The 15,022-nt window shown below is 40.5% G+C and overlaps 1 protein-coding gene across 1 annotated transcript in view; it reads right to left on the bottom strand.

Annotated features, from left to right (window-relative positions):
- Positions 1-5,914: 5,914 nt before the first annotated feature.
- Positions 5,915-15,022, bottom strand: part of Larp1b (La ribonucleoprotein 1B) — a 98,639-nt gene continuing 89,531 nt past the window's right edge. The window contains 5 exon segments of the mRNA XM_037206564.1: positions 5,915-7,079; positions 9,088-9,215; positions 10,190-10,299; positions 11,503-11,647; positions 12,051-12,211. Coding sequence (XP_037062459.1) covers positions 6,921-7,079; positions 9,088-9,215; positions 10,190-10,299; positions 11,503-11,647; positions 12,051-12,211 — 703 coding nt within the window. The 3' untranslated portion in view covers positions 5,915-6,920.

Below are 15,022 nucleotides of genomic sequence, written 5' to 3'. Positions count from 1 at the left end.
AAGCAGGGCTGGGGATGTAGCCCTAGGGGGAGCATTTACCTAGAAGAGAGAGGCCCTGGCCCGATCCTTGGCACCACATTTTTTAAAAATCAGCAAAAAGTCAAACTGTCAAGCAGTAAAAAGCCACCAATGATTCTTTTAAAGCAGGATTGTATTCTCATTACTATGCATGTGTGCAGGTAACCACAGAAGCCAGACGAAGGTGTTGGATACCCTGGAGCTGGAGTTTCCGGCAGTCATGAAGAGCCTGATGTGGGTTCTGTTCATCTGTAAGGATAGCTCCCACTCTCAACCACTGCACCCTGACATGGTTCTTCTTATCAACCTTGGAACATAAATTCTTCATACCTTAAGACCAGAAAAATATTACTTCTGAGTAGTCCGGAATCCTCAGTTGTCAATAACAATGGAAAAAAAATGGTCATTTTTGGTTTGTATTCTACCCTCTCTACTTCTGGGAAAATAAGGATTCAATTCCTTCCCAATCATTATTCCCCACCGAAGAGGACTTATCTAAATACCAGACAAGTCTCTGGCGGAAGACCAAACACATAAAAAAAGTCTTACCCATGAGCACCCAATCTTGACTTCCAGTTGTGAGACAACACTGTGGTTAGGTTCATACTGTTGAAAGGCCATCAGGCTACAGCCTATAGCTTGTTTGAGAGTCCCACGCCTAGCCTGGCTATTCACCTAGCTAGGTTCCTCATGTTCCAGGCAGGACCTATTTACCAATGATTTAACTACATAGCTTATGTTGGTCAGACATTTAAATGCATGTATCTGATAATCTCCTTGCTTTGTTTCCATTCTAAGAGAGTTAATCATAAAGTTTTAAGCGAAAGGACAAAATACCAAAGCAAAAATTTAATCTGTTTTCTCTATCAATAATGAAATAGCTCAGAATAATTTACTAATAACAGGGAAATATGTGTGAATATTAGGAATTCAAGTCACTGATAATTCTATATCACCACAAGATGGAGTAAGAGCTCAACACACACACACACACACACACACACACACACACACACACACACACACTCCCACTTCTACAACTCTGACTTATTCTATTCTGCCATCTAGTGGTTATATAATTAGGCATTCTTCTTCTGAATCTGTCTCCCACGCAAGAACAGACACGAGGAATTAGTTGGGGGAAAAGACTGAGCACATAAAGGAGCATGGTAACACCATAGCATAACAGCAAGATGCAAAGAAAATGCCAGGATGGAGTTTCAGCTGCCAAAACAAGTTCAGAACAAGCCAAATAACATCTATACCAGACATGGTGGTCCAGTGATCATCCTAGTACTCGGAGGTAAAAGAGGAAGCTCAGGACTTCAAGGTCACCTTTAGCTACACAACTTGCTGGGATGACAGGTGTGGGCCTCATGCTTGTTCCAGGGAAGGAAAGGGATAGGATCTCAAGGGACTTGAATTGTGGCTCTGATCACTTCGATTTATAGTCAGTTTATAGTATTTTCATTAAGCACCAATGCCTTTATTTGCTGGAGCTTTACGTTTAGAACTAAGGGGACATAATTTTAACTGTTATCAAAACTGTACTCAAATGTAAAACTAGACAGGGGTTAACATTCTTGGTAAGTAAGATGTCAGATAAATTAATCAAAGTAGGTAATCATTCCCCTAAGAAAAAGAAAAGGACACAGTCAAGCAGTCTACAAACAATATAATTCATAGGCAATACAATTTATCACTCAGACTTCTGCAAGTTGTCCTCTGACCTCCACATATTTACTGCAGCATGTTTCCCCCCAAAGTGTAAAATGTGTCAACAAAATTAAAACAATCAATTCCCCCTCCCCCCCAGTTTAATGAGAATAACGATTTGTAAGTGGTGCTTACAAAGATAGAAAGAAGCTCATACTGGCACCAAGAAGGTGTATGTTGACACTGAATGTAAACCTCTGGAGGTGTATTCTAGGCAATAATTCCAAACTTATACACATAGATTGGTGCATAAAGGTACTATAAATTAACTGCATGTCTATAAAAGCCAAACCCTGACCACAGACGAGTTCAACAACTGACAGTTAAATAAAATGTGTGAACAATATATTGGGACACTGTGTAACTAGTGAAGATTACTGTACAAAAATAGGAAAATCATTAGAAGCCAACTTCTCTGAGTAAAAACCAGCAGGTTATAATTACATATGTATAACATAATACCAATTTTGTTTTTTATTATTTTTTAAAAAGTTGCTTTACTTTATTTTTTGAGCTTTCCTGAATTTCTCAAAGTACATGTATACACAAAATAATATAAAATATGCATTACACACTGGCTGCACTGTTATAGATAATACATCGTTTCCTGAACAAATTTACTGGCTCAGAAACCCCCCTGCAGAACAGAACAGCATCCTTGAGTCTACAAGGCCACGGCTTGTTTTGTACCCTCCTATAACATAGGCGAGTGAAAATGCTGTTTTGAAGACTCAAAGTTGCTTTCTAAAGTTGAAACTTCAAAATTGCCTTTGTAGTAAACATAAATTGCATGTTACTATCTACGCATGACAACCTAATGAAAACGTATTTCTGACCAACAGCCTTTTCTCAAAAGATGCTATTATTTCTGTCTTTTTCCTTCCTTTCTTCTTTGTTTCTCCCCATTCCTTCTCTCACTTCCCCCTTTTCTGGTAGGGATGCAGTCCAGGCCTCACAGTGCCAAGCACGCATTTTGCCCCAGCTAAATCACCACCCCTGTGTGTGTTAGATCCTCCCCCCACTTCCCGCCTTGCAGTGGTGAGGACTGAGGCCTTGTAAATGCTTGGTAAATGCTCTACCACTAAGTCACATCCTCAGAAGTATCTTCACATTTAACTTAGGAGAACAAGATAAGATATCCAGTCTGCTTAAAGAAAATAATAAATGCAGTAAATTGAAACTAGCTGTTTCTGCCAGTGCAATAGAGTACTTGTGAATCACACTATGCTCAGTACAAAGGAACCTAGGAACTTTATAACTAAAACTTCATTAATAAAACACGATGACAATGCAATCCCCATCAAAATCCCAACACAATTCTTCACAGACCTGGAAAGAACAATACTCAACTTCATGTGAATAAACAAAAATCCTAGGATAGCTAAAAGAATTCTGTACAATAAAGCAACCTCTGGAGGTATCATGATCCCAGACCTCAAGCTCTACTATAGAGATATAGTAAAAAAAGAAGAAAAAAAAAAAAAAACTTGGTACTGGCACAAAAACCGACAAGTGGACCAATGGAATTGAATTGAAGAACCTGACATTAACCCACACACCTATAAACACATGATTTTTGACAAAGAAGCCAAAACTGTACAATGGAAAAAAGAAAGCATCTTCAACAAATGGTGCTGGCATAACTGGATGTCAACATGTAGAAGAATGCAAATAGATCCAGATCTGTCACCGTGCACAAAACTTAAGTCCAAGTGGATCAAAGACCTCAACATAAATCCAGTTACTCTGAACCTGATAGAAGAGAAAGTAGGAAGTAGTCTTGAACGCATTGGCACAGGAGACCACTTCCTAAATATAACACCAGTAGCACAGACACTGAGAGCAACAATTAATAAATGGGACCTCTTGAAACTGAGAAGCTTTTGTAAGGCAAAGGACATGGTCAATAAGACAAAACAACAGCCTACAGAATGGGAAAAGACCTTCACCAACCCCACATCTGACAGAGGGCTGATCTCCAAAATATATATACAGAATTCAAGAAACTAGACATCAAAATACCAAACAATCCAATTAAAAAATGGGCTACAGAGCTAAACAGAGAATTCTCAACAAAAGAATCTCAAATGGCCAAAAGACATTTAAAGAATTGCTCAACATCCTTAGTCATCAGGGAAATGCAAATCAAAGTGACTCTGAGATAACCATCTTACACCTGTCAGAATGGCTATGATCAAAAATACTGATAACAGCTTTTGTTGGAGAGGATGTGGAGCAAGGGGAATATTTCTCCACTATTGGTGGGAGTGCAAACTTGTACAGCCACTTTGGAAATAAGTATGGCAACTTCTCAGAAAATCGGGAATCAATCTACCTCAAGACCCAGCTATACCACTCTTGGGCATATACCCAAAGAATGTTCAATCATAACACAAGGTCACATGCTCAACTATGTTCATATCAGCATTATTTGTAATAGCCAGAACCTAGAAACAACCTAGATACCCCTCAACTAAAGAATGGATAAAGAAAATGTGGTACATATACACAATGGAGTGTAGATGAGTTTCTAAACGGTCTTATCAAATAAGAAACACAGAGCCAAATACAGAGTTAAAGCCTAAGAGATCAGAGAAAGAGCCATGACTCCCTTTAGATTACCACTCACTGTCGTCCTTCCCCTGAGAGAGAGACCTTCTTCCTGTGTGTCTTGAGTTTTATTGCTTTCCTGTTCTGCCTTCTCATTGGCTCTAAATCTAGCCACATGACTTCTTTGTCACTACCTGTCTATACAGACCTCCTGGTCTCTATGGTTGGTACTGGGATTAAAGACTCAAGGGTCACCACACTTGGCTGTGTCCTTGACCACACAGAGACTCTGCCTGTCATGTGATCGGATGAAAGGTGTGGGCTACCACAACCTGACTTCTATTCCTGGCTCGCTAATGACCTCTGACCTCCAGGCAAACTTTATTTATTAACATACAAATAAAATCACATTTAAGCACAATTAAAATATCACCACAGTGGAGTACTACTCAGCAGTAAAAATACAATGACATCATGAAATTTGCAGGCAAATGGATGGAACTAGAAAATATCATCCCTAGTGAGGTAACCCAGACTCAGAAGGACAAACATGGTATGTACTCACTCATAAGTGGATACTAAATGAAAGGCAAAGGATAACCAGACTACAACCCACAGCTCCAGAGAGGCTAGCTAACAAGGAGGACCCTAAGACGGATGCATGGATCACCCTTGGAAGGGGAAATGGATGAGATCTCCATCAGTAGACTAGGGGTGAGGGGGGCAATGGAGGGTAGGGGATGGGGGATGAGAACATAAGGGAATAGGATGGTTGAGCTGGAACAAGGACAGAGTGGGAGAGCAATGAAGAGATACCATGATAGAGAGAGACAGCATGGGGATAAGGAGAAACCAGGTGCTAGAAAAGTTCCCAGAAATCCACAAGGATGGCCCCACCTTAGACTACTAGCAATAGTGGAGAGGGTGCCTGAACTAGCCTACCCTAGTAATCAGATCGGTGAATACCCTAACTGTCATCATAGAACCTTCACCCAGTAACTGATGGAAGCAGATGCAGAGATCCACAGCCAAGCACCAGGCCAATCGCCAGGAGTCCAGTCAAAGAGAACAAAGAGGGATTCTATAAGCAAGTGGCATCAAGATCATGATATATAGATATGATATAGATCATGATATAGAGACAACCAAACCAAACTAGTGGGAATTCATTAACTGTGGACCAATAGCTGTGGAGCCTGCATGGGATTGGAGCAGGCCCTATTGATAGGCGAGACAGTTACGTAGCTTGATCTGCTTAACGGGCCCCCTGGTAGTGGAATCGGAATCTAGCCATGGTGCATGAACTGGCTTTTTGGAGCCCACTGTCTGTGGTGGGACACCTTACACAGCTTTGGTCCAGGGGGAGGGGCTTGGACCTGCCTCAGCTGAGTGTATCAGGCTCTGCTGACTCCCCACAGGAGGCCTTGCCTTGGAGGAGATGGGAATGGGGATTGGGATGGGGGGGAAGGCTAGGAGGTGGGAGGCGGGAGGGGAGGGGATCTGCGGTTGATATGTAAAATGAATAGAAAATTTCTTAATAAAAAAGAAAAAAACCATAATGACAATTGATGCTAGTAGAATTTCATACTACAGCTTTGTAAATATAGCATAAATAAAATTTAAAAGTCAATTCAAATCATTCAAAATAATTTATTTTTTAAATTTCACAAAATAAAACTATTATTTACATCAGTTGCAATAGCACTAAGTATTAGAAATCAATTTGTTTCAACTCTTGAAAACAATTATGGGCATAAACAAAATTAAAAGAAACAAAAAGAAACAACGAAATGCTTCTGTTAGGTGATGATTATACGACTGCTCTGACACACCCACTTGCAGATATAAACAGCAGACACATTCAAAACAAATTATTTGCTTTACACAAATATTCCAACAGAACCCAATTGTTTTCTGTCACATGTGCAAGTTTTTGTAGAAAAACAAAGGTCAATCTGTTTGAATCTATATACCCAACTTGTGCCAATTCAGAAAGCTCCATATCAACATAGCACTGTGAAATCGGCAACATCCGAAGCCCACAGGCTTCACAACTATAGTCTGCTGTGCATTGTTTTGGAAAAATAAAAAACAAAGAAAAAATTTCCTTCAAACTATGTATATACAAGAAAAAATGTATCTTTCATATCCATTTCTGAACTTAAAACCTATGTACATAATTCTTCCTTGCTTTTGACATGTTCAGATATGGACAGACAGTGGGACTATTTGACTCTTTAAGAGGTCTATAGAAGAGATGAATACAACATAGTGTATCTTCTGTAAGAAGGATGAGTTGAAATGTCAGTGATTCCTTGTGTGGGCGTGTTTAAATGTATTAAAGGAATTTTGTTCTTGTAAATAATGGCCTTCAAGAAAACCTGAGGCCATAGAGCCTTACTACAGGATCTCCTAAGGTCAAAGAGACCTTGTTTGTGGAATCAGGGTAAACGTGTGGAATTTATCTTGCTAGAAAAATAGACAACCATTTTTCTTCCTTTTTGTTTTCTGATTATCACAATTAAACATGAGAAGATGCTAACGCTGATTTCCAGGACACACACTTTCGTGTGATCATCTACTTCCCTGGCCCTTCACCCACAGGGGACGAGGCAGCACTGTTCTGGTGTGAGTTGTCACTGGGCACCTGTGGCTTTCTCCTGCAGTTCACTGGTAGATGCAGGCTGAGCAGCACTTGGTGGTGTGGAAGAGTGAGGTGGGAGTCTATGGTGATTACTCTCCTCCCCAGAAGCAGATGAATGTCTTTTTCTTCCAAATTCTTCACTCATAGGGGGCTGCAAAGCATGAAAAGACACTTTCACTACTCCCCTCAGCGTCTAAGGCCAGACTTTCCAATCAGGGGATTCATATTGGTGCTTTGAGCAACTCACGGTGTTAAGTTTACATTTTCTTGGCAGACTGGGATTAGGTTGTTCAGTCAACATAAACTTGACTCACATTTGGGGAATAAGCTCAGAGGGGGTTCCCTCTTTCCAAGAAGACGCTTGGATGTGTTGCAACTCTAGCCCCTTCTTTTCCACTGAGCTCCCTATTCCGGGCTTCTCCAGTGTCTAGTGTTTAACAGCTGAATGGAACCAGAACGGGGAGGTAGGTGCCAAGCCAAACAGCCTCAAGCCAGTTTGACATTTCACCCAGGATTCCATGCTAGAGGGACTAGATAGTATTATGGAGGATACTAAATTAAACACCTTCATACCCATTTAGACTGCAAGCAGGATGGGGGAGGGTACTCTGTATTTAAATCAAGTGCATTGGAGTCTTTTTCAGTTATACAGTTATCGGTCCAACTGTATGTATACCATTAGACTAATATTTTTGAATCTGAAAGACAAGTTAAGACAGCCATCTTCGTCTCTCTGTTGTACTTGGAACTGAGGGTCCACATCTGTGGCTTACATTGAGGCAGGAGTGACACCTTTTCTACTTCCAGCCCCACTCTCACCCCCTTCCTATCTTTCAAGTTATTTTCTTAGTTTAACCTTTTTCTTTTACACTTGAAATCAAAGCAATTAAAGTACCTACCAATTAACAGTCTTGCATTTGCCAAGGATCTACCCAATCCAGAACTACACACACACACTAGACTCAGCCTTTATACTAACTTTATTATGAATTAAACTCTAAATGCATATCAGCACACACTCTAAAAAATTATATGGGTAAAAGCACATTAAAAAGTAGAAAGTTGCTGCCAGGCAGTAATGACCCACGCCTTTAGTCCCAGTACTCAGGAGGCAGAGGCAGGTGGATCTCGAGTTCAAGGCCAGTTTGGTTGACAGAGCTAGTTCCAGGACAGCCAGGGCTACACAAGGAATCCCTATCTGGAGCATCCCACCCCTATGCCCCCCAAAAAAGATATAAAGTTGTGGCTGGAGAGATGGGGCTGGAGAGTTAAGAGCACTGGCAGTTATGGCAGAGGACCACAGTTGAGATTCCCAACAGTGATATCATCAGGTGGATCACTCCAGCTCCAGTGAATCCAAAGCCCTCTCCTGGATTCTGTGGGTTGCCTCCATATATACATACACACATGCACAAATAGAATAATCTTTGAAAGAAAGGGTAAAAAGTTTGGGTGAGGATACAGTTCAATGGTGAACTCTTACTCAGCATATACCAGACCCTCAGTTCAATCTTTAGCATAGAAAACAATTTAAAGCTAAATCAGACAAAATTTAGTGAAAAGGTTCCACATCAGAAAAACCAGTGGCATCTCCTTAGTCTAGAAGCCATCGAAGTGTGGCTGTGATTCCAAATTCAAATGCACTGACAACTGTACCATTATGGGTGTGTGTTCGTAAGTGTGCATGTGTCTGTGTACACATGCATGTGGAGACCAGAAGTTGATGTTGGACATCTTCCTCTGTCACTCTCCACCTGTCTTTGGAGACAGGGTCTCTCACTAACCCTGGAATTCATGAATTTGGATGGATAGGCTGGCTGGCCATTGCGCAAACAGCCTCTCCTCAGTGTCAGAGTTACAGATGCACACTCCACTGTGCTCAGCTTTCACATGGATGCTGCGGATAGCTGATGCAGGTTTAACAAGTACTTTACCAAACGAGCTATCCCCAGGCCCTAAATCTGAAAATCTAAACGAAGAAAATAATTGTAATTTTCTTATCTATTTTTGTACCTGCTTTCAAAGTTTGATGTCAAAAGCAGAAAGTTAAAATTTCAAAATTAAAAACCAAAAAATTTAAGATTAATATTATAAAAATTTGTTAAGTTAGAAAGTTATACAGGTGATAAAAACAATAGGGGAAAGAAATTAAAACTTACATCAATACGGAAGTCTTCTAACTTCTTAAAACTACAGAGGTATTCCTGAAGTTTTGGGTCAACAGACTGTGTCTTAGATTGAGAATATTTCAAATAGGCCCAAAATTTTTCCAGTCCATATAGATGGCCTTAAAAACAAAAGAATATATTATATGGAACTAACAAATCTATCATGCATATGATCCCATCAGTAGTAAACGATTTGCAGCCCAATAAGACACACAATAAATTAGCAATGGTGGCAGCTAATATTCACTGATCATTTGCTATATAACAGGTATTATTTAAGTTTTTATCACAGATCAAAATAATCTGAACCACACATAACTGGCCTGGTGAGATGGTTCCTCTTGTCTATATTACGGATGGGAACATGGGAGCTGGCAAGGTGAAGGAATTGGCCTAAGTCACATGGCTACTGAGCAAGGGAAGGGGACTCAGACCTAGGTATCTGGACCACAGCCTATACTCCTCACAGTATAATTTTTCCCTGCCAAGCATACCCAATTATGCTCATGAGAAGGAACACTAGTGAGCAGCCATTTTTATCAAGAAGTTAATGTTGACATATACCTCCATAAGGTAAAAAGCACCTCATAGCCTAGGTGTAGTGGCCCACACCTTTAACCCCAGCACTCAGGAGGCAGAGGCAGGCAGATTTCTGTGAGTTTGAGTCCAGCCTGGTCTACAGAACAAGTTTCAGGACAGCCAGAACTGCTACACAGAGAAACCCTGTCTCAAAAAACCAAAATCCAAACCAAAAACAACCAACCAAACAACCAAACAAACAAAAAGCCTCGTAGAAGGAGCCTTCTCATCAAGAACTGCAATAGTGGGCAGGATCTTAAATTATACATCCTGAAGATAAATTCTACAAGTTCTTTCTTCTTTACTGAAGCTACATCTGCATTTGTGTGTGCGCTCACACACACACATGTGCAAGTGGGTGCTGGCCAAGATGTTTTTAGAGCAGATTCCTTCCGTTCACTATGGGTCACAGGTCTGACAGCAATGTCTTTGCCACTGAGGCATCCTGTCAGCCTTCCTTTCTAGTTATTGACAGTTCAAGTCTATAGTTTCCAAAGATAGTGTTTGTTTTTACCAGATTCGTAGTCTTTTTTGGTTTCTTCTTGAAAATCCTTAAAAATTTCTTGTCTGAATTTTTTTTCCAGTCCATAACTATAAAACCTGAAAAGACATTCTAACCCATACCTATGGAAAGGAAGAAAATGGTGTAAAATTGTGGCTTTGCTAGAATCCTGCAGGTACTTCACGGTGATATTTTATACAAGCAAATACGGCACAAACCTCAACGAGAGGTAAGTTCAGTGTGTTTGTTTTTGTTTTCTAAGACAGTGTCTCACTCATTACTCAAGGCTACCCTAGAACTCACAGTGTAGTTTTAGCTTGCCCTGAACTTGCCAGCCTTGTGCCTCAGCTTCGTAAGTTCTTGGATAGTACACAAATTTTAACAGACATGCTAATCTGTGCAGGGCATTTTTAATTCCTAAGAACTGGTCAAAAGATTCAGTGACATTGGAAATGGTTTAGATTTTTCTCAAAGCAAAGTTTAAATGGTGTACTCATTTCTTGAATATAATCTTTTGTCTGGAGAAGTCCACAATTTTGGGGAGTTGGAGAGATGGTTCAGAGGTTAAGAGCACTGGCTGCTCTTCCAGAGGTCCTAGTTCGATTCCCAGCAACCACATGGTGGCTCACAACAATCTGTAATGAGATCTGGTGCCCTCTTCTGGCCTGCAGGCATATATGCAGGTATAACACTGTATACATAATAAATAAATAAACCTTTTTTAAAAAAAAAAAAAGAAGTCCACAATTTTGATTTCAACTATAATGGCATAAGCTTAATTAGCTGGCCCCTGACAGTTACAAAGTATACTCACAGCAGATCTGTTGACAAGAGGGCTATGAACTCACTTTATACATCAGAAAAGCATTTCCTTGTCTCTTCTTCTAACTACCTAGAGACCCTGGGACAAGGACTGAGGCATCTGCCTTGGAAGCTGCCCTTCTTTCTTAGGTCACTGCTCTGTGAGGAGCTACACTGAAAATACTCTATATGAGGTCACTTGTGGCTAGGTAATGATACCCTGGCCAACAGCCAAGGGAAGGAGCCCAGAAAGGCCCACTAGGGATGCCAGCCCCGGAACTATCCTGAGTGAAGTCCTATGAGGAACCTTGGGGTGGAGCTACCTGGCTAGATGGCTCCCATAGTTTTGCCCTTAGGAGTTATCAACTTATGTTTTCCTCTGAGTTTAGGGGTTGTTTACTGTGCAGCAACAGAAAACAAATATAATCCTCATTCCAGTTATGTTGTGATTATTTTCAAAATCAGACTACTGAAATTGTGGTTTTTTAAAAGAATATTAGAAAAAGCATTAGGAAACGTTTGACCTGTAATTCTCTTTTGCATCTTCCCAAGCAAGTTGTCTAAATTCCTCATACATTTTCCTATTGAAGTGGTCTCTGAGGAAGAAGGACCAGAAACGAAAGAGGGTGTTCATTTCCTGTGACTGTCCAATTCCCAAGCGTTTTCTCTCTGGAAAGAGATAATACCTCAAAATGAAAAAAAAAAAACAAACAAACAAAAACTAACTCTGAAACAGTAATTGAGATGTTTAACTGAGATGAGTAACTAGAGGACCAAAAATAAACCTTTAACACACTGTTTAAATTATAAATACTTGTCAACCGTACCAAGAATGTACTAAATTCACTTACTTATATGTTTAAGCTATAAAAAAAACACAGGAAAATATAAACTAAAGGTATCTATTTATAAGTATATAAAATAAAAGGCTATCTTAGCAAGATATGAAGTGACAGTCAAGTTTTAGAATCTCCTCTAACATCAATGCAGCTGGACAAAGGACAGACACTTGCCATTTAGACTGAGTTTCCCTATGATGTCAACACAGCTAGGCAAAGGACATGCATCTTACCACTTAAACACCTTCGACGATACTTGTGGTACACTTGGTGGGTAAAGCCGTTCTCCTTCAGCAGTTCATGAGATGGATGCTGGAACTTCGGGAATGAGTGAGGAGTGCAGCTGCAGCTTCCTGCAAGTGGTGCACCTTCCGAAGGGGAAGTAGCTGAACTGCTGTTTGAGGAGAGGAAAAATTATCAGTGGTTCACCCCAAACAAGAGGGCTGGATTCTCATCACCAGAACTCGTGTGAATGCCGGGTAAACGTGGCAGCTGCCTGCACTTCCAGATTCAGAAGGTGGAGACAGAAGATCCCTGGAGCGAGCTGCCTAGCAATATCAGCCATATCCGTGATTCTGGGTTTGACTCAATGAGTAAGGTGGAGAGTAACTGAGGGATATTCCTGACATCAACTTCCATCCTCTCTGTGTCTGTGTGCACATACCTGCACAGGTATATGTGCATATATGTGTACATGTGTGCATCTACACACATGAAAGGAAGAAAAGGAAAGCTCCCAAAACATAAAGCAATGTGTGCATCTTATTTCATTACTGCCTGCCTGAGCAGTGTAAAGCCATCCTTAACTATTGATGCACACATCGACAGAAGATACACTATACAGATCCAATACAGCATCACTCAGAACAATGTCACAAATTCACTAAAACTCTAAAAAGAAAACTGAACAGCGCATTTACTCTTCCAGATTGTTAATTTATTTGAGATCAGTTTGTTGTTGTCGTTGTCAACGTTATAGTACCAGAGAAAACCTCAACTTAACTAGATTAAAATGAAAGATGGAATGAAAGATAAAACCTGACAGGGAGAAACTAATAATCTCACCTTCTCAAAGTCACACCTGCAGGTGTCTAAATTAGTCCCCTTGGAAGTCCCTACCACCTTGGCCTTTCTTTCCTATGAACCCACTATTCGAGTTTAGGTCTTCTTCTTCCCCTGGGTTCACTGTTCTTCCTCTATATTGCCACCAAGATCCTCCTAAGACAGCAGTCTACATGAGCAGTTCTCAAAGTGCAGGCTGGCCCTGGAGGGTACAGGAGAACCTTCCCAAAGCCAGCAAACCCAGACTGTTTCCACACAACACTAAGACACTCTTGGCTCTTTCTAGTGTTGGAGTCCACATAAGCTGGGGCTGTGGTCGAGGTTTATTACTAACTATATTCTTCCCTACTATGTGGTTGTAATGAGAAACAAAAGTAGCTTCACTTTTGAATGAAGTGGAAAAAGTAACTTTATGACATCACAGCTACAGAGTGACAGAAACATGGAAGCCTCATATTTGTACGGTGGAGATGTTCTGAAAACCTTCAACTGCACACTTAAAGCAGGATGAAGATGGAGAGAAGGCAGGAAGAGACTTGCATAATCTACAACCCCAACAAATCCTGGCTGCTCACTGACCAGATAATGTGACCCAAATGGAGAGCTCCAGGTTCCGTTGAAGACATCTCAAACAGGAAAGGTGGGGTTTGACAGACAATATTGACCTCTGCCTTGTACACCTGCATGCATGGGGGCACATACCTACACACATGCATAGTTAAACTTTCTGGGGTGTGCATACATGCATGCGTGCGTGCGTGCGTGCGTGTGTGTGTTTACCACAATTTAAAGATATGTGACAAAAACACAGTGCTTCCATGGTCTACTAAAGATCAGATGTCTTGTGCTGAAGCACTCATGTGATTAAGCTATGAGGTAAAACGGGCGGCTTTCACATGGAGTAAATACTATTTTTTAAAAAAATCTTTATTCGTGAGCTATCTTACCTACCACAGCACTGTCTTAATTAGAGAAACCAATGATTACATTCTCCAGGCTCATTATTTGTGAGATGTTACCTTGACTGGGTCTTTAACATCAAGAAAAATTGCTGAGTATTTTCAATGATAAAAACAAGTTTTCAAGCAAAAATGAGATTTTACAAATTTTGTATTTGTCAGAAGCTAATATCTAAAAAGACTTTTAGTGGTGGTGCATACCTTTAATCCTAGAATTTGGGAGGTAGAGGCAGGTCTCGGTGAGTTTGAGGCCAGCTTGGTCTACATAGTGAGCTCCAGAATAGCCAGAGCTGTTTCACAGAGAAACTCTGTCTCGAAAAATAAAACAAAACAAACAAACAAACAAAACAACAAAAAGATTTTTCCCACTGATACCTAAGGACCTTTCTAATAAAATAATGGCCTTTTTGTGTGTTTATGTTAAGATATGTGTGATGTAAATTACTATGTTAAACACTATGTGTAAGCATATCATTCATTGGCATTGCATATACAACGGTATGCAGTCGTCACCACCATCCACACCCCAGACTCTTAGCACGTCCAACACTCACCTATTAACCGGGAACGTCTACTCTGACTCTCACCCACAAAATGGCCTCATTCTCCTTCCATCTCTGAATCTGTTTTACCTGCTTTATGCCAGTATGATGATACAATTTATCCCTCTGTATCCAGGTCATCTGAGTAAGCACTTTTTACTTTGTTTTCAAAGTCCATCCTTGTAGCAAGGATCAAAATTCAGGGTCCAGGAGTGTGGACCAGTGGCGGAGTGATTGTCTAGCACATCCAAGTTGTTGGGTTTGAACCAAGCAATAATAAATAATAAAGCGCTGGGTGGTGGTGGCGCACGCCTTTAATCCCAGCACTCGGGAGGCAGAGCCAGGTGGATCTCTGTGAGTTCGAGGCCAGCCTGGGCTACTAAGTGAGCTCCAGGAAAGGCGCAAAGCTTCGCAGAGAAACCCTGTCTCGAAAAACAAAACAAAACAAAATAAATAAATAATAAAGCAATCCCATTCTTTGATAGCTGAATAACATCTATACTCCGCTGTTCTGACATGACATTGTGTTTATTTAGTCATGTTGATGGACATTTGAGTTTCTAACTTTTGGCAGTAAATATTGCTGCTATCAACATGGGCCTACAAATGTTTTTATAACTTCAGATAGGGCTGAGCAGAAAG

This window comes from Peromyscus leucopus, chromosome 6, assembly GCF_004664715.2.
Source record: "Peromyscus leucopus breed LL Stock chromosome 6, UCI_PerLeu_2.1, whole genome shotgun sequence".
NCBI classification, from domain to species: domain Eukaryota; kingdom Metazoa; phylum Chordata; class Mammalia; order Rodentia; family Cricetidae; genus Peromyscus; species Peromyscus leucopus.
The sequence above is the reverse complement of the archived record's forward strand: the minus strand, read 5'-3'. Positions and strand labels throughout refer to the sequence as shown.